General features: G+C 56.2%; 1 protein-coding gene across 4 annotated transcripts in view; it reads left to right on the top strand.

Annotated features, from left to right (window-relative positions):
* The first annotated feature begins 221 nt into the window (after positions 1-221).
* Positions 222-20976, top strand: part of RHBDL3 (rhomboid like 3) — a 57848-nt gene continuing 37093 nt past the window's right edge. Inside the window, exons 1-4 of one of the 4 annotated variants that reach the window (XM_040641007.1) lie at positions 229-412; positions 1855-1878; positions 16320-16478; positions 20500-20724. In XM_040641007.1, coding sequence (XP_040496941.1) covers positions 305-412; positions 1855-1878; positions 16320-16478; positions 20500-20724 — 516 coding nt within the window. In that variant the 5' untranslated portion in view covers positions 229-304. Of the gene's footprint in view, positions 413-1854; positions 1879-16319; positions 16479-20499; positions 20725-20976 lie in introns of all 4 variants that reach the window. The other 3 variants (XR_005837478.1, XM_040641009.1, XM_040641008.1) reach the window with 3 other exon arrangements.

Genomic DNA, 20976 nt, shown 5'->3' with positions numbered 1-20976 from the left:
GGGCCGGGGCCGGCCCAAGGGCGCCCTCGCCTCGCAGCCGGGCGTGGGGGTCGGGGCGCAGGCAGAGGCCGGCGGGGCCGCGAGCGCCGAGAAGTTTGGCGGCGGGGGGCCGGGCGTCCCGTGGCTGCGAGGCGGCGGCGCGGGGGCCGGGGCCATGGGGGCGGGCGCGGGCGGCGGGGCTGGCGCGGAGGCGGCGCGGCGCGCACAGAGCCCCTGGAGCTGCGCGGCCGGCGCGGCGCAAAGTTAGCCCGGCGCCCCGGGACGAGCCCCGCAGCCGCCCGCCGGCCCTGGACCCCGCGGCGGCATGGGCGAGCACCCCAGCCCGGGCCCCGCAGTGGCAGCCTGCGCCGAGGCGGAGCGCATCGAGGAGCTGGAACCCGAGGCCGAGGAGCGGCCGGCGGCGCCTGAGGACGTGAGTGCCCCCTCCCCCGCCCGGGCAAACTTTCTGGGGGGCATTAAAGGGGAGCTGCCCCCGCGGGGCAACTTAGAGGTTTCAAGGTGACGCGGGAGCACCCCGGATTGGCCGGGTCCCCGCGGGCGGGAGGGGGCGGAGGGACCGGTCTCCCCCAAACGCGCGCGCGCCACCCCCCGCTCGGGCTCCGCGGCTTCCCTGCGGGACGCAGCCCCGCCGCTGCGCTGGGGACCGGTCGGCCGCGGGAGCCCCCTCCCCGCGGCTGGTGCAGTGCCCGGGACACGGCGTTTTCCCGCAGAGGCGGCGGCGTCACAGCAGTGACTCCCCCTCCCCTCCCACTCGCGACCTGCGGGCTCTCTGAGCCCGGGGAAGGAGCGGGCGCCGCAGAGTCCCCGGAACCCGGCAGCGCCGACCGGCCTGGCGACCCCCTTCTTCGCTTCCGGATTAGCTCCCTCCCGGCACCTGCCCTGTCGCGACACTGATTGAAATTCAAGCCGGCCCGGGTCCCTGAACCCGGCCGGAGGAGGGAGAGGCGGAGTGCTGGGAGCGGTGTCGCTTCCAGAAGAGCCCAGGAGTCCCAGACCGAGTCGGTGCCAGCGACGGCCCCCCGGGCGAGGATGGGGAGGGGCTGCCCCAGAGGGCTTCCCTGCCATCTGCTGCTGGAGTCTCCTTCCCACTGGCCGGGGGAGCCATCGGCGGAGCGGGCACTGGGGAGTCCTGGGAACTGGGATTTCTTAAGCTACTCCCTCCTGAGGTTAACCTGCAAATAGAGGTGAAAAACTGGAGAGACACTCTGCCCTGCCCTAGCCCACTCTCAGGGTAGGGAGATGGAGTGAAGCCAGGACCCCTTTAGACATCTCACCTGCTTCCGACCCCGCAGCCCTGTACGCACCAGGCTCGTGTACTCAGCACTTAGACTCAGCCTTGGAGAGACTGTTCAGATTTCGGCGCATTCCGGAGACCCCTCCTCCCAAACTGCAGGCAAAGATTAGTGTTTATTCAGGGCTGCGTTCTTCTGACCAGGGCTCTCTGGCCGTGAGCAGGTGGCGACTGTTGCAGCAGGGTGCGTCCCCAGGTGTGGAAGTAGACAGGGACACGAGCTTTAGGCAGAAGTTATCAGAGGCCCTTGGATAGAGTTGGATGCCTTTATTGAGTAATTGCTGAGAATCACCCTTGTTCTGCTTATCCCTCCTCCCACCTGTCTCCAAGAGAGGGACATACCCCCTCCCCAACCCGAGTTCCCTCTCTCTGCCTAGTGCAGACTCATTTGGGGAGCTCTTCCCAGGTTTCCCCTGGTGTCTGGTGGCGGGTTCCTGACTCTGGGCAGCAGCTGGGAGGCTGTGTCAGGAATATCAGGGGGCTAGAGAGTCCTTGGTGATAAGTGTGTGTTTCTTTCTCTCTCTCCTCTTTCTCCTCTTCTGCATGGCCTCCCCCTCTACCAGCACTGGAAGGTCCTGTTTGATCAGGTATGTGAGCAGTTAAATCCCCCCACTTCCTTCCAGCCCTCCCCACAATCAGTCTCCCTGCTTGCGTGGGCTTCCCTAGCTCTGCACTCCTGAGATGGTGACGTGTGGTGGGGGCGTGGCTTAGTGCATCTCTGAGACTGATCGACAGGGCTCTCCACTGCTCTCCAGGTTTCAGGAGCGGGCGGTGGGCTCCCCTGAGAGATCCTTCGCTCCCTCCTCCTCCCAACTCTGCCTCACCAGAGCTGGGTTTAGACCATGTAGAAATTACACAATAGGTATCGAAAGCCTGGGACATTCCCTATGTGCGGGGTTCAGGGGTTGGGGGGGTTGCAGTTCGGACTGGAGAGGTGGGGGAAGGGCTTAGGTTAATATCCCCTCTCCTTTTTTACCTCCACCTTCAAAGATCCATGGCCACTACTGAAGTCAACTCTCAGCTGTCCTTGGAGGGTGACTCACAGTATGGGCTCTTTTGAAAGCTGACTCTAACTTTGCGGCAGGGATGAGAGAGTTATGGGAAATAGTATGTGATTGTTTGCAACGCCTAGCGTCTAGGTGTGGGGAATGGAGTTGGGAACTTTGGAATCTGTTGATGGACGTTTGACCTTTGGCAAGGAAACAGTGTCTTCGTTACTTAGTACGGTGTTGAGAGCTTTTGTGTATTTCCCTTTCCCTCTTCATTCCCCAGTACAGAGGAGAAGAGGCAAGGGATGTCCCAGTGCAGGGGGACTAGTGAGCGCTGTGCCCTGCAGTAGGCAGGATTATGCTGTAAGTTTGTGCAACTTTAAGAGCCCAGTCTGGTTGGGGCAGAGGGAACCTGTTGGGTTGAACAAGGAGATAAAGCTGACAAAGTAGCTTGGACTAGACCTCATCCTGTTGTGGGCAGGGAAAGCCTTTGAAAGTATTTTCAGCAGGGATTCAAGCAAAGCTTTGGAAAGGTCCTGTGTGCTGGTGGGACGCAGGTAAGGTGGATGGCAGGCATGAGAGAGAGTAGACAGGGACCTGCCACGGTGAATGGATGTGGAGGATGCCCAGAACGGAAAGGGAAAAAGGGCTGTGGCAATGGGGGAATTGGAAGATCTCACTGGACCCGAGTAGATGAGCGAAATGCACAGATAACTTTGGGATTCTGAACCTGGAAGGAAAAAGGGAAAATCAGGGTGGGGGTGGGGTGTTGGCAAAAATGACAGCTTTGGTGACAGACCAGTTCAATTTGAGGAACCCACCAAATGGGACTGAGACCTGGAATTACAGCTGGAAAATCATGGGGGGGGGGGACACTTGCTGGTGTCACCCACATTAGCATGAGGCCTGGCTCTGGTTTGGGGAGCAGCCTCGGCTCCCATCCTAGCGTCCCAGCGGGGTAGTGCATCGCTCCCTCTGCTCCCACTCGCCACCCACTCTCCCTCCAGTTCTTGGGAGCACAGCAGCTGCTGGCCTGCCGCCCTGAGGCAGGAGGGGCCGCCTGCTGCCACCGATACCACGACCAGCAAGCTGCCAGCCCTTCACACCTCCTGCCAGATTTAGAATCAGAACCTAGAACAAAGTGTATCATTCTTTTTCCCTCTGTGTCTGTCTTTCTCATTTGATTAATTTTCTGTGTATGTTTACATTTTAAAAGGAACTATTTGGGTGAACGGAGGAAAACTTTTAGTAGGAAGAATCTGGAGCAGAGAGAGGAGACAGTGTGCAGAGAGCAGAGAGACTGTGTAGCAACTCATATTGGCGGGTGGTCCTTGAAATCCATTTTCTCCCACTGGAGGGAGGTCCCTCGTGTCGCGGGAGCATCCCCCTGCTTCTGGGAAGGCCCACCCGGAAACCGTGCCAGACAGACAAAATTAATTCTAGGAAAGAAACTCCCAGAGAACCCTGGGCAAACCATTTTCTCTCACAGTAAGTTCTCCCTTATGTCTAGTCCCCATCCATCACATGGCATTAGAAGCCCATTTCTGGGGGCGCCTGGGGGGGGCACCGTTGGTTAAGCATCTGACTCTTGGTTTCGGCTGAGGTCATGATCTCGGGGTCATGAGATCGAGTCCCACATCTGGTTCTGTGCTCAGTAAGGAATCTGCTTGTCCCTCTCCTTCTTAAATAATAAATCTTAAAAAAAAAAAAAAAAAAAAAAAGCATCAGCAGCACTGCATTTCTGTCGCCTTCCCTCCCGTGGGTGATTTGTGTTTAAGGAGCGCTGCTCCTGAGCAGTGCTTGCCCTCTGGCAGAGATCCAGTCCCTCGGTGTTCCTCGCCCCTACATCGTGAAGCTGCCCCTGGACCATTCCCCAGTGGCGCTAACTGGAGAGTAGCCATGAAGCTTCACGAAGGGGTGTACAACTTCAGAACGTGAGGTTATTTGGAATTTGGAAGGGTTTTCCCCTTGCCTCTTCCTGTGGGCCTGCTTAACGGTAGGACTTGAGGATTGGGGACCTTGGTGCATTTAGGAAGGAACATTTGACTGGGGGTTGAGGCAGCCCCCCAACCATCTTATCCAAAATAGACAGCCCTGACCAGTCAAACTGATCAGTGGGGTGGGGTTCATGACACCTGTCAGAGTCCCTACGAACTGATGTGTTCACCCTCCAGAGGTCGATGGGTTGAGAAGCTGGCCCCAGTTGGTCCTCCTTTCTTTCCTCCGTCAAGGGAACACCAGTGAACACCCAGTTTCGAACTGGGACCTGCTGGGACTTCTCCCCCAGGTTTTCAGGATATCTGGCGTCGCACCAGTTCCCTCTGTGCTGTCTGGTTCTTCAGCACATGGAGTGGCTTTGACCCAACATGAAGCTAATTAAACCCCAAGAACTAGAAGCCATGACCTTGGCCCTTTGGTCCTGTATGGTCACCCGTCAACTAAATGGTCAGGATGCCTTTTGTGGGAGTTGGAAGTGAAGAAAACAGGTGACCCCAGTCCCTTGGAGGTTTACCTGTCCCCCTTTCCCCATATTCTGGGAATTTGGCTGGTCTTCTCAAGCAGGGGAGTAGCATGCCAGCCCTCCTTACCCCACCCCTGACTTCTTCCCTGTGGGTCCCGGGAATTATAGCAGGCAGGAAACCTGGAGGTCATCATTCAACCCCGAGACTGTCCATCATACGTTTTGTTTCCTATTTCCACTTCTGCTTGCGGGAATTATCTTTTCATGTGCTTGAGATCGAAACGTTTTTCCTAAATATTAGATTTTAGAGTTACCTAAATAAGAATCTGTCGTCCTAGCGTACTATCGTGGTACAAAATGTCTTATTTTTCTATACATGAATCTGTTGAGCTTTTCCTTCATGATTCCTTCTATTGCTTTGGACCTGAGACAGTCTTCATCCCCCTTTATTTTTTTTTAAGTTTATTTATATATTTACTTAAGCAATTTCTACGCCGCACGTGGGGCTCAAAGTCACAGCCCTGAGACCAAGAGTCGCACGCTGTTCCGACGGAGCCAGCAGGCGCCCCAGTCTTCGTCCCTCTTCAGATCTTATAAATATGCACTTCTATTTCCTACTACAGTTTCTGTGACCAAAGAAATCACCTAACCCTTTACTCCATCCTGACCTTGTTTCTTTTTTTTTTTTTTTTAAAGATTTTATTCATTTATTTCACAGAGATAGAGACAGTCAGCGAGAGAGGGAACACAAGCAGGGGGAGTGGGAGAGGAAGATGCAGGCTCACAGCAGAGGAGCCTGATGTGGGGCTCGATCCCACAACGCCGGGACCACGCCCTGAGCCGAAGGCAGACGCCCAACCGCTGTGCCACCCAGGCGCCCCTCTGACCTTGTTCCTATCCAGTTATCCCAGCACTTACTAAGAAACACTTCCTTTAATGTGTTTGGAAAATTGTATCCCTTGGTAAATTTTTATGTGTGTGGGTTTATTCTTTATGTCTCATCTGTCGCGCTGCTGTTTGTAATTTTGCGCAGGTCACGTGGCCTTCAGCCCTTGCTTTATGTGGGTCCATGGGATCCTCTTTTTCAGGTTATTCTTCGGCAGTCTCAGTCACTTCCCGAACTCCAGGGAGGTGCCGCCGGGGATCCAAGGTCAAGGAGCGGGTCAGTGGCAGATACTGGACCAGAGTGCACTTAACCCGTAAAGGGCTTCCAGGGTGGGAAAGCCATTTCCAGGTTCACCCTTCAAATGCCGTCAAGATCTGCAAATGTTAAATGAGCAACAGTGTCGGGAGCAGAGTTCTGTTACGTCAGCAAAGCACAGTTGCTTTTGAGCTCAGATAAGTGCGAAGGAAAAGGAAGGATTAGAAGTAATTTGGTTTTTTTTCCCCCCCTTCCCCTGGGAGCATGCATGTCTCAGGCCCCCATAAGAGCCCCAGCTTTGCTGATCTTCCAGAAGGAGAGCAGACAAGTTTTGATTGTCCCACCACTGAAATTATAAATGTGTTACAAGCAGCACGCAGAGCAACTGAGACGGCCTGCTGGGTACAGAACCCTGGCTTTGGAGTCCGGTAGACCTGGCTTCAAGCCCTACTGCCTTTGTCGCAGATGCCAAGTGGTGTTAGCTCTCTGAGCCTCGATTTCCTCATTTGTAAAACAAGGACAGTGATCTTGAACTCCAGGGACAATGGTGGGAATTAAATGGAAGAGGAGACTCTTTCCAATGTATGATACCCAGTGGCCATTCGACAACTGCCTCTTAACTGGGAATGAGTTTGCTGCAAGACGCACAAGGCTGCTTCTGAGATCCAGGCCCCCACGGGGAAGGAAAGCAGCAGCCTCTTTAAACCGGCTCCTTGCCTTTCCTGGAAGGGGAGCCACTTCTGAGCCCGGAGGATTTTCCTGCTGCCTTTCCCCAAGTGTCTCCCCTGCTTGGCCCCCATCTCTCCAGCCTGCGGTCTTCCCTTGGCCTGACCCTGAAGCCCACCTCATCTGCAGTTCTCCCACAAGCTGGATTAAATTCTGGGAGCTGAAAAGAGGTTCAGACAGGGCCACTGAATGGATTAGTGAGGAGCCGCAGAGAAAACATCTGCCCCAGAGGCAGGGGCATTGATGGCGCCCCTGGAACACATTGATTAGCCAGCAGAACGAGGCACTGAGTTTGACTGGAGCCCTTGCTCAGGCTTTGCCACCTCCAACCCTTATCAGGTGGCCTCCAGGGCCCTTGAGGCTGTGGATGTCCCTCCACCACAAAGCCAGCTTTCCTATCCTGCCCCCGCCCCTCCCCCTCGGACCTTGGCAGGCCTGCTGAATTAACCCTTTCATCCCTGACCACTCACAGAACTACATTTGATGGCAGTTGAGCGGTGGGGCTGAGGGATGGAGATTGTAGGCCGCCTGCCGCGTGAGAGGCACGTGTCCAAGCAGACGACACATCAGACTGCAGGCCCGCATGTGTTGTCTTGGGTTCAAATGTCTTCTCCCCACGCAGGCCCTGACTGTGGGGCTGCCTCGCTCACGCCGGCCCCTCTGGGGCTGCTCCCGCCTCGAGGCCCCTAGGTTAGGAGAAGGTTGGTGGAAGCATCTTGTCCAGTCTGCTCATTTGGCAAATGGGGAAGCGGAGGTCAGGGGCCTTCTGAGATCACGTGGTGCAGTCGTGTCGGAGCTGGGACTAGAGCCCGGTTCTGCTGCCCTCTGACCTGTGTTCCCGCCACCAGCCCTTGCAGCCTTCCATTGGCTTCCTTGGCGTCCTGAGTGACTAGGGCGGCGGGGAGGACACACGTCTGGCTCAGGTCCCAGTTCTGCTCCCAGCTGTGTGGCCACGGGCAGGCCAGGTGAGCTCTCCAAGCCTCTGCGGTCTCACCTGTGAGCTGCCTAGACTACCACCCGGGAGGTGGCCTGTGTGTGGTACTTGACACAGTACGTAGCGAGGCCCTCATGTCTTGTTACTGGAACTTCAGAAAATGGATGCTGTTCTTAAAAGAAGCTCTGACACGTAATAGTTATCGGTGGCGAATTATAGCGTCCAGATCCCCGGTCTGGGGCTCCTTCTACCCTATCGAGCTGGCTTCTTCCACGTGCCTCCTGAACTTTCCGCAGGGAAAGAAGGGAAGTTTTGGCACAAAGGCTGCCTGGGATGGGGGTGGCACCCAAGGGTCCCCTCTGCTCACTGGCTGGATGCCTGCACCGCTGAGGGTGAAGGGTCCGGCCATCAGGCGACCAGAGCCCAGAGCCAGCCTCCTCTGCCTGGTGTCCCATTTGGCAGTTCCCGGTGGCCTCCCGTGAGAATAGGGCACGCTTCTGTGTTCCGGAAATGAGTCTGTGTGTATCTTGAGCTGTGAGCAACTCGGGGTAGCCAGCACCTCTGTCCCACCAGCTTTCCTTTCTTTCTTTTTTTTTTTTTTTAAGATTTTATTTATTTATTTGAGAGAGAGAGAAAGAGAGAGCATGAGGGGGAGCAGAGGGAAAGGGAGAAACAGACATCTCTGCTGAGCAGGGAGCCTGATGCGGGGCTCGATCCTGATCCCCGGACTCCAGGACCATGACCTGAGTGGAAGGCAGACGCTTAACCGACTGAACCACCCAGGCGCCCCTCCCACCAGCTTTTCTGAAGCAAGTTACAGGTTTGAGTTCGTAAATATTTCTTTGAGAGAGCAACTATTGAGTGCCTACTGCATGCACAGAGGTCCTCATCTCATTTTGACCTTTCAGTAGCCCTGTGAGGTGAGGGGTGCTATCCCCTCTTTACAGAGGAGGAAACTGAGGCCCAAGGGGGCGGGGTGGGGCTTGCCCAGAGACACAAAGCAAATGAGGGCTCTCTGCAGAAGGCGCTGTATGTGTTTGTCCACACGGCTTCCAGTGGCTTCTGAAACAGGGTGAAGGGCCCCAGGAGGTGAAAGTGTTTGGTGACTGTTTATCCTACCTGCCCGGCTCCCACTCCCCTCCTCCCTGAATCTCTCAGCCCTCTCATTTCTGGGAACAAGGGACCCTTTGGTGGCTTCCAAGAGAAGCAGCAGGAGGAAATGGGTTTAGGCTGAAGGGAGGGATGGGTCAGGTGTCAACCGCCTGCCCCCTGCTCACACCTAGTCCCACCCCTCCCTCCTGTGACTCCCCCCCTGGGCCTGGACGCCTGCCCTTGTGGCTATGACTCAGCTTTAGTCCCCAGGCGGCTGTGATGGTTGTGCCTGGATGAGTCAGCGCGGGCAGTATGTCTGCTCCTGGGGACCCAAGGGACCTGCCTCTGAGTCACAGCCCCCAGCTGCCCTCTCAGAGTCTCCAAGGCCTTCTTTGGGGGGCTCTGAAAAAAGAAGAAGAGGGTCTTCCAAGAGGCTCTTAGGGTGGAAAGAGACAAAGCTCGGAGGAAAGAGCCAGCCCCACCCCTCATTGCCCTCCTAACCCCAGCTTCCTGCACTGGGGTGGGTAGTCTGGGAGCTCTTTCCCTCCAGCCCAGGTGTTGAGAGAGTTGGGTGGTTTCTGGAAACATGCCCATTATCCAGCGACTCAGCCTGGATTCAGGCCAGGATGCCCACTTCTCTGCAGAGGGAAGAGTGTTCTAGCTCCCTAACCGGACTGCCAACCTCAGCTGTTTGACTTATGGGCAGGAGGGATGCTCGGGAGACCATCTTGGGGCTTCTGGGAGAAACCTCTTGAGAGGGACAAGCTGCCTCCCCCCAGGCCCGTCCCACGGCAACTGGAAGAACAGAAATAATACAGCTGGGAATCCTAGAATCATAGAAGCTTTTCCAGCTGTCAGAGGCCTGGCCTGGCCAAATCCCAGGGGAGCACAAGGGTCCCTTGGGCCTCCCTGTAGGGAGACCCAAGGACAGGAGGGTCGGAACCTGGTTTTCAGGAACTGGTCTCTCTTCTTCCCAGGGAGACTTGAGGTCTGAGAATCCACTCCAGCCCCAGCTAGAGCAAGCCAGATGGTGCCCCCTTCCACTCACTGGGAGGGCCTCTGGGCAAGCGGTTTATCTCTGTGTACCTCAGTTTCCATGTCTGTTAAATGGGACTAATCACACTCACTCTAGGATTGGTGTGAGAAAAAAAGTAATAAGGTATTTGTGAAAAATCAGTATTTCAGAGTCAGGGGGAGAAGTCAGGGGACTGGCGTGAGGCGGTTTTGTCTATGGGGAGAATTAGCATCCTGATTTGCAAGGAAGGAGAACTGGAAGAGAAAGCTGGTACTCCCATAACCTCACCTCCTGACCTCAGCAGCTGCAGGCCTGGACCTAATTTATGGGGCAGTAAATATCCGTAATGGGCCAGGGTTCCCTGGGGGGCTGTGGCTTTTGGGTGGGGACAACTCTGCTGAGCCTGTGGCTTACCCCGGGTAGCCTCGTTAATTCATCTCTGTTCATCTCTGTAATGATGCAAGGACCCAGCAGATGAGGCTTGGTCACTGTCCCCAAAGTGGGGAGGGGCAGCTCCCTGCACTTTGCCCTGCCCCCCGCATGCATGCCATGTGATCACTTCCCAGGGCTCCTTCTGTTGGAGGGCAGAGATTGGACACTGGGGCCAGGGATGGGAGCCTTCCTTAGATCCCAGGTCTGACCTTCCGGACTGGAGAGGTCTCCACCACGATGGCACTCCAGGTACTGCCTTCGGGTCCTTGAAGGTACCCACACCCTTCAGAAATCCTGGGCCTCTCTACATCAGGAAGAGGGAGAGGGTCGTCCTGGGAGCAGGAAGGGAATTCGAGTTCTGGGAACAGGGACCAGACATGCAGTTGTCCTGGAAATGCACTTTGTCCAATTCGCACATACATAATAGATGTAAAATAAGTGTGTTCCTTTCTTCTTTTTCTTATGCTTCACTGCTGCTGGGTAAACTCTGAACTTGGCCTGGCTCCCTGGCCAGCGGCAGCGGCGGGAGATGCGGGGGGGAGGGGGGTGGGAAATGTGGCGCCGCTGTCCCGGGTGCTGAGCAGGCAGATCCCGGCTCCCGCAGGGCTGTTCTCTGAGAGCTCAGCCCAGCCTTCCCTCAGGCCAGTCCCTGATTCTTCAGTCTCTCCCGGGCAGCATCCCCCTCAACCCTTGGGCTGCGGCCTGGGTCTGGCAGACTTCTAACTTCGGGAAGCCTCTAGACAAAGTGTCGGCAGACTTGAGGGCCTTTGCCACTCAGAAAATGGAGGTGAAAGGCTGGTTTGGAACCATGGACAGAGGGGCTGCGTTCTGCAAAAGGAAGAATAATGACTCTATGGACTCACGCATTTTTCCCAAAGAGTGTTCTATGGCGTGTTGCTGTGGAAAGTATGGTGCTCAAAGGTCCAATAAGTTTGGGAAATGCCGGGCTGAACAAAATCAGACACGTCTCTTCACTGTGAGAACTTGCAGAGCCCTTAGTATGGTTTTATGCATCCAGCCCTTCCAGAAGGGTTTCCCAAATTTATGGGACCTTGGAACCCTTATTTTAGACACCATCTTGGGCCTGGTGTTCCTCAAAACACACATGGGGAAACTCTGAGCCAGGGGCCATATTTCATATACAATATGGGACAAAGAAAGACAAGGAAGGGCAAGACTGGGGCAGATTCCCATGGAGGAACCCAGAACTGTTCCCATCTTGACCACTAACTCACTCTGTAACCTTGGGCTAGTTTCTTTTGCTCTCTGCACCTGTTTCCCTGTCCAGAAAATGAGGGGTGCGATGTCTGGCACATGGCCAATCTTCAGTAAATATTTGTTAAATGAACAAAGGACCAGATTGGACTGGGGTCTCTCAAACCGTTTTGAGCCATATGGTCCTAATGATAGGAGAGGGCAGGCCCTGCACCCCTCTGCCTGGATGTGAATCGGTCTGCACCAGCTCCTGGCTGTAGTTTCTAGCATGTCGTCCCACCGAGTGCTGTGCAGAAGGCCAGTATGTGAAACAACTCCAGAGCGGGGTCTGCTCAGCAACCCCCTCCCACCCTCTCGGGGCCTCAGAGCCCCTAAAACTCTGCGGAGGAGTTTGAGACCCATAGAGATGCCTGCCAGCTCTCCTAGACCATGAATTCCGATTCCCTGGCCTGCGGCCCCTTTCGCCACCGACACTGGGTCCCTCTGACAGCACAGAGCTCACCCCCGATGTGAGTTGCCTCATCCTGGTCCCAAATGTCCCATCAGCCCTTTGACTGGAGAGAAGATTGGCTCCCCCCATGGGCCGTTTGGGTTGTGGATTTCTTTCTTTTTCTTTTTAAAAAACATTTTTATTTGAGAGAGAGTGTGTGTGCACAAACAGGGGGAGCGGCAGAGGGAGAGGGAGACACAGGCTCCCTGCTGAGCAGGGAGCCCGACACAGGACTCGATCCCAGGACCCTGGGATCATGACCTGAGCCGAAGGCAGACGCTTAGCCAACTGAGCCCCCCAGGTGCCCCCAGGTTGTGGATCTCTTTCCCTGACCTCCATTTGTATATGGTGTGCTTATGTGTGCAGGGATGGGGATGGACCCCCTTACATCACCCTGAGAAGGGAGAATTCCTACCATGTGATTGGAAGAGAAACTGAGGCAGCGTGGTTAATGATCTGCCAATGATGGTGCAGCCCCTGGGGGCAGGGTCCCTTCTGAAAACCTCCCCCTACTCCTTGCCCCAAAGAGGGGAAGCAGCCCTAGGAGGGCTGAGGGAATGTGGTGGGTTCTTTCCCCAGTCCAGGTCAGGAGTGCACCGGGAAGGGGTCTGAGTCGCGAGACGCGGTGCGTGGCACGGCTTGTGTGGGGCCCCGGGCTGGGGAAAACGGGCGACCTGGAGGATTAAGGGGCCAGCGGGCTGGGTGGTGCTGGGATTAAACGTCCCTGAGGAACCTCTGGCAGCTCTTTTCATGGTGGAGGCAGGTGGGCGGGAGCCGAGGGAGGGTCAGCCCTCACTCTGAGCCTCTCCCCTCCCCCTGCTGCCGGCATCCTCCGCTGGCTGAATGTGGCCTTGGCCTGCCCCCTCCCTCCGCAGTGCTGGGCCCCATTCAGGAGGCAGCTGCGAGGAGGCTCCTGACTCCTGGCTCCCCGCTGGGCCCCTGCCTGCGGCCCTTTCACAGCCCACTGCCCCCAACACCCCCCCACACACACGCCCCGGCCCTCGTCAGGCTGCCTGGAGCCCGCCCAGCCCAGACCGCGTCCTGAGAGCGACCCACTGCTAAAACTGGATGAATCCAGGGCATGGGGCACGTGGCAGGGGGGAGCTCTGGGGCCTTCAGCACATCATTAATGAGGAAAATTGCATTTGTAGGGTTTCTTTTCCCAAAAGCTCCAAACCACGGATCTTATCCCCCATACCTGGCTTCGAAGGAGTCCCAAAGGCAGGAGGGGTGCCCAGGAGGGCCAGCCAAGCCCCTGTGACAGGGGTGCCCCCTGCTTTGCTTTGAATGAGGCAAGAAGAACGGGACACTGAGTCGCCCTCCAGTCGCCCTCGGCCCTGGAGAGCGGCTGCCCTGCGTTTGCTCTAAGCCCCACAACCTGCGGGGACGGGAGGCGCGCTTGATAGATGAGGCAATTATGGCTGGAGATGTTTACTCGAAATTAGACAAACTAGTTAGTGGCTGAGACGAGGGTGGGATTTTGCCATGCTCCGTGTAGCCTCCTTCAGAAGCCCTCAGCTTTCTTCCGGGGCGATGGGACCTAGCTCTGTCCCCTCTCTCTGATTCTTTCTCCCTTTGTCTCCCTCTCTCTGCCTGTCATCTTCCCGGGTGGTGGGGGGGGGGAGAAGGCGTCCTGTGCGGAGCTGGCCCCTTCCCTGCGTCTCCCTCCCCACTAGGCCCCTCCGTCATCCCCGAGGCCTCATTATTAGGGTAGCGATGACCCCCATTGTCTGGCTTGTCTGGCCCTGGCACGAAAGGTAGAGTTTTGGCAGAGAAGGGAGACTCGGCCTGTTTCCAGCTCATTCTCTGTAGTCTGGAGCCTATAATGTGGGGGGGGCAGGACTGGCAGGGGGTGGGGGGCTTCTGGAGCCACAGGGCAGCCCCTGTCACTAGGACAACAGCAGGGAGCCCTGGAGGCGGAGGGAGAGCAGGGGAGCAGGTGGTTCTTTGTCTGGAGCTGGAACAAGGGAGAGGGGCCCCTGCCTGATCCCAGTCCTCCACCCCGCTGCCCTCCCAAGCCTCCCGGGCAGCCCCTGGGAGGGGATTGGCGTCCCTGCTCTTGAATGAGAGGCCATTGGGCTTCCTCCCCCAGACCGTGTCAGGGGGTGGCACTGGGGGTGAGTGGATTTTCCTAGGACTCTCCACCCCCACCCTCAGCCCACCTAGCACAAGGGGCCACGTGAGGCCAGGCCGGTGAGTCAGGTGGCCTGTGTCGGCCTGTGGGGATGCAGGGGGTCCCAGGCACCAGAAGGAGACCCTCACTGGCTGTCATGGCCACTCCCCGTCCAGGTCTCACTTTCCTATCTGAGCAACGAGGGCTCAGAACTGTTGCCAGGTGCGGCTCTTTCCCGCTTTCAAAATCTGCATAGGGTGGGCCCTTGAGACCCGTCCGGCCCCCTTCTCTCCCTCCTCTCACCTCCTGGGCCCTGCACTTTTGCTCCAGAGCAGTCCCTGGAGGATGAAGGTCAGCGGCCACCAGCGCTAAGCCTCCGGGTGCAGAATGCTGCTTGCCAGGCACGCCACCGAACCTCTCAGTACTCCTTTGCCTGTGCCTCGATTTCCTCATCTGTAATATGGGGCTCATAATAGGACCTGCTTCACGAAGTTGTTGTCGGGCAGTCAAAGAAATTACAGACCTAAAGTGCTTAGAAAGGTGTTTGGCCCCATGAAAACAGTCAGCAAATTTTTATCCTTAAAAATCTTTAAGGCTCAGGGAGTTGCTGAGTTTCCTGAAATACTCAGTGGTGTGAACCAAATGGGTGTCATCCCTGGAACCTGGTATTTGGAATGGAGGGTGGGGACACATGCAGATTTTTTTTTTTAAAGATTTTTTTGTTTGTTTATTTATTAGACAGAGATAGAGACAGCCAGCGAGAGAGGGAACACAAGCAGGGGGGCAGATGCTTAACCGCTGTGCCACCCAGGCGCCCCCACATGCAGATTTTTTTTTTTAAGACTTTATTTATTTATTCGACAGAGAGAGAGACAGCCAGCGAGAGAGGGAATACAAGCAGGGGGAGTGGGAGAGGAAGAAGCAGGCTCATAGCGGAGGAGCCTGATGCGGGGCTCGATCCCATAACGCTGGGATCACGCCCTGAGCCGAAGGCAGACGCTTAACCGCTGTTAAGGTTAAGGTTAAGGCGCCCCCACATGCAGATTTTTAAATAAGCGTCTTTCGGGCTGTTTTCCCTCGTTGAGCTCTGGGAAGAATTTGAATAGCCCAAGACTTGTGACTCTTGGCTATTTCTCTTGGGTTGTCTCAGAGGTACTGCACACCGAATCAGCCTTCCGAAATTAGTCTCCGTTGACCTTCTCTAGAAAAGGGCGGACACGTGGGCTTGGCCGTCTGGGCTCCCCTGTCCTGCACACAAGGACATCACAGCGTCTGTTTGCCTTTTATGATCTCAGCCGCCCACTGCAGCGTCTGTAGGCCCAGCAACGCCCTGCGGGGAGGCACTTGGGGAAGAGGACAGCTGCCAACATCGGCCGGAGACGGTTCTCGTCATTCTCTAGCAGGGAGTGTGCTGGGTGGGGGGGACCCTGGGGAGGCCCTGTGAGGAAGGAGGGGTGGCAGAAGAGGCACAGAAAGGCTGGGGGCTTCTCTGGGAGAGACGAATGAGATCCTTTTCTACCTGAACGGAGATACTTTCCCTGGAAGATCAGTACCCTTCTTTTCGTCTGAATACCCACTATGTATCTGCCCAAGAAATGTTTACTGAGTGCCAGGCATGCCAGGCTCCTGCTAAACCCTGGGGTACGCAGCGCCACTGGTGCCCATGACCCGGCAGCCCAGTGAGGAGGCCCAGGTAGGAGATTAGACGGCCGGGCAGGCTGGTGGCCAGAGGTCTGTCCGATGTGCAGGGGCCAGCCAGAGCAGCCAGTGTCCTGGGGAGTCCTGAGACTGCACAGAGTTACTGGGCACGGTGAGTCGGAGTCTCCCCGGGAGACGAGGGTGGCAAGGTCCCCCCCACCCCAGGCTGAGGAATGCAGTTGTGCAAAGCTGCACGGTGTCTCTGGGGAGCCCCACCCAGGCCCGTGTGCATGGCTATGGGGGTAAGTGAGTTCGGGTGTGAAAAGTGCCAGCATTCAGGTGTGGCCGGATTTGCAAGGCTGGACCCCTGCTCCCTGGGGCCCCAGGACCTCAGCATCCCCCACTGGAGTCCCTCTGGTCCACGCCCCGGAAGTTCCTCATCTTCCTCCCCTCATTGTCTTTTTCCTTCCTGTTCTTCTCTTGTCCAGGGTTAGGATTAGGGGTGGACAGGAGGAAGCTTACCCTCTCTGAGCCTCAGTTTCCCTATCTATGCACGAGATGGTTGGATTGGGCGATCTCAGAGGGCTCCAGGGCCTTCTAGGACTTTAAGGGGTTGTCCATGCCCTATTTGGATGTTTCCCATGGGAGCCTTGGAAACATCCCAGACGCGGCCCGGTCCTCTGTTGGCAGAAGGGCTGGGGACAGGAGCCGCTGAGTGGTGATGGAGACGGGGCACCTGCAGGGCCCCACTGACTCTGCGGCTGTGTGTGCTTCTTCCTCAGTTTGACCCTGGCAACACAGGCTACATCAGCACCGGCAAGTTCCGGAGCCTCCTGGAGAGCCACAGCTCCAAGCTGGACCCGCATAAAAGGGAGGTGCTCCTGGCCCTCGCCGACAGCCATGCCGATGGGCAGATCTGCTACCAGGACTTTGTCAACCTGGTGAGCACTCTGAGGCCTTCACTGCTGGGAGGGGCCTGTTCGGGGGATTATGGCTTTCTCTAAGGTCTTCTAGACCTTTTTAGGCAATTAGAGGGATCTGTTGGCTTGCAGCGTTGAAAAAGTCCAGCCTTCAGAAGGTGAAAGAACCTCCCTGAGGACACGGTTTCTCTTTGTCTCCCTTCTACCTTCTGCGGTGTCAGCACGAACCCAAAGAAGCCCTGGCAGGTCCAGACTGAGCTGGCCAGTCTCCTCTGTGGTAGTTCCCACACAAAGCTTGGGATTTCCTCCCTCCCCTTGGCCTAGATTGGGTCAATGGGGTGTGTTGATTGACTCAAGTTGATCTGTGCCCGCCCGTGGTGCTGGGGGTGGGGTCAGTTCTGCTGAGAGGGAGGGCTGGGAGGAGGTGGGAAGGAGGGGAGCTGGGGAGTGGATGTTGGGAGCATTGGGCATATGGGTGAAGGCCAGAGCTCTTCAGACCTGCTGGCTGATGTCCTGGGTTGTTGGAGGAGCTAAAGACGGGAGGCCTGTGGACCCTGCCCAGTGGGCCAGGGTCTCGGAGTAGGGACTTCCTCCTCAGTAGGGGTTACTGACTGTGCTGTTATGGGGGCCACTGTGGCGGGGTGGGAGTGGAGTTCAGTGGAGTTCAGCAGGAAGCATCCCGCCATGGGTGGATGGGACATGGATAGAAGCTGGATGAACTAGCAGGATGAATACGAGGCTAGAATTTTCCTCTTGGTTCCCCTGTTGGTGAGGTGGAGATAGTCACCCCTTTCCTTGTCACCCACGGAGAGACAAGAATGAATTGATCTGTGTGAGGTTCCCCAGGCTTCTAGAATTCAAAGGCACCGGTGATGGGGGAAGCCAGGTGCCAAGTGCCAAGTGAGCTCTCTAATGTGGGCGTCCAGACTTTGGAGGTGTGCTCATTGCCTCTTGATGGAAGCCTGCCTTTGCCCAGAGGTTAGCCTGATTGCAGGGAGCAGCTGTAGCACTTTTAGGGGTGAAGAAATCTGCTGTTCGGAGTGGACCCAGAAAGCAGATCTCCTAGAGGGTGGGGGACAGAGCTGAGCTAAACGGGGGAGTAGGGACAGTCAGGATTCATGGGAGGAGGGGCCGTGGAGGTGAGCCCCGTGACTTGGAGCCCAGCGGTGCCACCAAAGACCAGGCCACGGGTTTGAGCATGCATCAGCTCATGCACACGCAGCCTGCCTGCCACATGCCCTGCTCAGGCTCAGGGTGGAGCGAGGGCTTTGCTGGGCCAGTGAGATGCTTCTGTCCAGCTGCGGGTCTGTGGCGTCTCCCACGTGAACTCCAACAGTCGATTGCTTGTTCCTGTCGGGGTGTCTGCATTCACGTTCTAGCCGCAGCAGCCCGCCAGAGCCTGGATTCGTGTGAGCACGGCTGCCCTGGAGACCAGGACTGAGGAGGGGGCTCTCCGGGAGGGAAGCTCTCAGGAAGGCAGAGTGCTCAGGGGCTGGAGTCAGGCAGACCTGGCTCCTGCTTCTGCCTCTGCCTTTGCCTTTCACTGAGAAAGATCTCCTGAGCCTGGTTGTTCTCATTCGTAAAGTGAAGCCAAAGGATACCCTCTTCAGGGTTGTCGGAAGGATTAAATAAAATGAAGTATTTGAAAGATTTTGAGATTGGAGATTTTGAAAGATCTCTAATGTTCTTCCCCCAGGTAAACTCCCCTGCATCCTTTGTGAGCCCTTCCCCAACCCGACCCAGGCAGAATGAGCCCCCACAGTGCTCTGCCCAGTCCTCTCTTAGAGCACAGACCACACTGTATTACAGCTGGGTGGCCAGGGTTGTCATGTACGGACGTGAAGCTTGTGTACTGTACAAGGATGCCTGCCAGTAAGATGCATGGGGACGGAAATATGGCCTGGGCTATGTTCACCAAGGCCTAGAATGGGTGCATCCACCTACAAGAGAAGACTCCACCCCCTTATCTAATGGCACAAGAGTACCCTACAGGCTGGCATGGGCTCTGGAGTCAAATGTATCTGGGTTTGAATACTGACTCTTTGGGTCCTTGAGAAAATTACTCACCTTCTCCAAGCTTTAGTCCCCATCTTTATTTTTTATTTATTTAAATAATCTCCTTGTCCAATGTGGGGCTCGAGCTCGCGACCCCAAGATCAAGAGTCACATGCTGTACTGACTGAGCTGGCCAGGCGCCCCTAGTCCCCATCTTTATAATAATTTGCCTCTCCTTGTAAGCCCCATGAGGCCCGAGACCCAGCTCAGTTCTAGGGACATCAGCGTGCAGGCAAATGGTGGGTGTGTGTGCACATTGCTTCCCCTGATCTTGTGTCAAGCCCACCCCTGGCATCGGTTTTCAGGATGTGGCCAGGGATGCAGTGTGCGTATGTATGCTGTGTACGCTCGGGGACTGGGAGAGAGGGTGGTAAGAGTGACCGCAAACAGTTTGACAGGGGTACCTGGTGGCTCAGTTGGTTAAGTGTCTGACTCTTGATTTCAGCTCGGGTCGTGATCTCAGGGTCGTGAGATTGAGCCCCGTGTTGGGCTCTGCACTGAGCGTGGGACCTGCTTAGTATTCTCTCTCTCTCCCTCTGCCCCTTTGCTCCTCTTCCTTGTGAGCTCTCTCTTTTTCTCTAAAAATAAATTTTAAAAAACTAGTTCGTAAAAAAGAAAAAGATAACAGCTTGACAACATGATCCTGCCTTGAACTTGGAGCCCCAAGCTCTGCCCACATTTCCAGAACTCCTCCTGTGCCACCAAGAACCAGATCCAAGCTTTGTAGGCATGGAGAGGATGAGAATAGGAATCAGTAGAAGGGGTTCATCTGGGAAGGCCTATTGGAGGAGGCGAGCCTTAAGCCAGATTTTCAAGGCAAAAGACCATAGAACCCAGGAAGGGAAAAGGGGGACTGAAGACAGAAGCTCATTCCACCTGGCCTGCTCTGAACGCAGATCCTCTCTGGTTACTCCCTCCTGACACGGCTTCAAATCCCTGTTCACCTGGCCAGCCATCTCTGGAATTTTGCCATTAGGATCAGCCAAATGCCCACTGCTAAGGCCACAGCCCCAGGAATATGTCGCTAGTCCCCACCTCAGCTCCCCAGGCAGCCCTGTGGGCTCTGGGGTTGGGAGAGCTCTATCTCCCCATAAGAAGGGTCTAGAGCATGGTTATGGAGGGCAGGTGGGAGGTGACAGAGGCCCCGGGAGGCTGGAAGTTAGCAGGACCGGCCACAGAGCGAGGCAGCCAGGACACCAGTGAGGATTCATCATGGCAGCATTAGGCTGCCGAGAGTAGGACCGGTCTGCAGACAAAGTTCTAGAACCAGTTCCTGGGCTCACTAGGCATTATAGGCCCCTTAAACCCCTTCAGGAGTGATGGGCTCCCCCAAGCATAACTTTGGGTTCCAGTTCTAGAGACCTCTCTACAAACTCGCCCATCTAACCAAGGTCTGCCCACCTCTTCCCAAGCAAGGATGTCTGAGGACACGAACTCATCGTCCTTCAGTTCTCACTCAGTTACCACCTCCTCCAGGTTGGGCTCCCGCCTTCTTGCACCCTCGGCGGCCTTCACTCGGAACCATGATTGCTGCTTGCTTCCTTGCCTTGAGCGCGTCCAGTCCCCCCGTGTCTGACTGTGTGCCCACACTTTGTAGTTGCCCAGTGAATTGTGATGGACAGCTGACGGATGGGCGCCTGGAAGGAGGGAACAGTGAACGTGAGCAGAGGTTCCGGAGCCTTACTGGGTTTGAACCTGGTGGATTCCTAAAACCCTCTGTGATTTGGTAGAACGGGGATATTCCTAGTCCTTACCTAACAGGTAGACCAGTTAAGAGTATCCAGTGAGCCCAACACAACGTGAAGAGCTTAGAACCGCCTCGGCCACAGGAGTTCTCAGTGAATATTGCCTCTTGTTCACTATTATAGAAGAAAGAGGAAGGTGGGATGAGGCTTGGTTGGTCCAAGGAATGTGCTGTCTGGCGGAGCGGCTCAGGGCTGCCCCGAGACCCCCGTGCTGACCCTTTGCCCCCCACGTGTCCATGCAGATGAGCAACAAGCGGTCCAACAGCTTCCGCCAGGCCATCCTGCAGGGGAACCGCAGGCTCTGCAGCAAAGCCCTACTGGAGGAGAAGGGGCTGAACCTCTCCCAGCGGCTGATCCGCCACGTGGCCTACGAGACCCTGCCCCGGGAGATTGACCGGAAGTGGTACTACGACAGTTACACCTGCTGCCCCCCGCCCTGGTTCATGATCACAGTCACACTGCTGGAGGCAAGGATGGGGTGGGGGCGGGGGTGGAGAGGGCGCTGCTCAGCCTTGGGGAGGGGGTGGGGAAGCAGGAGGCTATCTGAGATCGAGAGGGGAAGGATGGCATCTTCTCGCCAAAAGGGAGTGCTTGAGGATCAGCTGGCATTGAGCAGTCAGGCCCCATGACAGTGCCTGCAAGTGTGGTTCTAACCCCTGGACCACAAGGATAGCCCGAAGATTATTACCAAGCCATCTTCACTACAGCAGAATCCCCAT

Source organism: Ursus maritimus, unplaced genomic scaffold (genome assembly GCF_017311325.1).
Source record: "Ursus maritimus isolate PB19 unplaced genomic scaffold, ASM1731132v1 scaffold_24, whole genome shotgun sequence".
Lineage (NCBI taxonomy): Eukaryota > Metazoa > Chordata > Mammalia > Carnivora > Ursidae > Ursus > Ursus maritimus.
The sequence above is the reverse complement of the archived record's forward strand: the minus strand, read 5'-3'. Positions and strand labels throughout refer to the sequence as shown.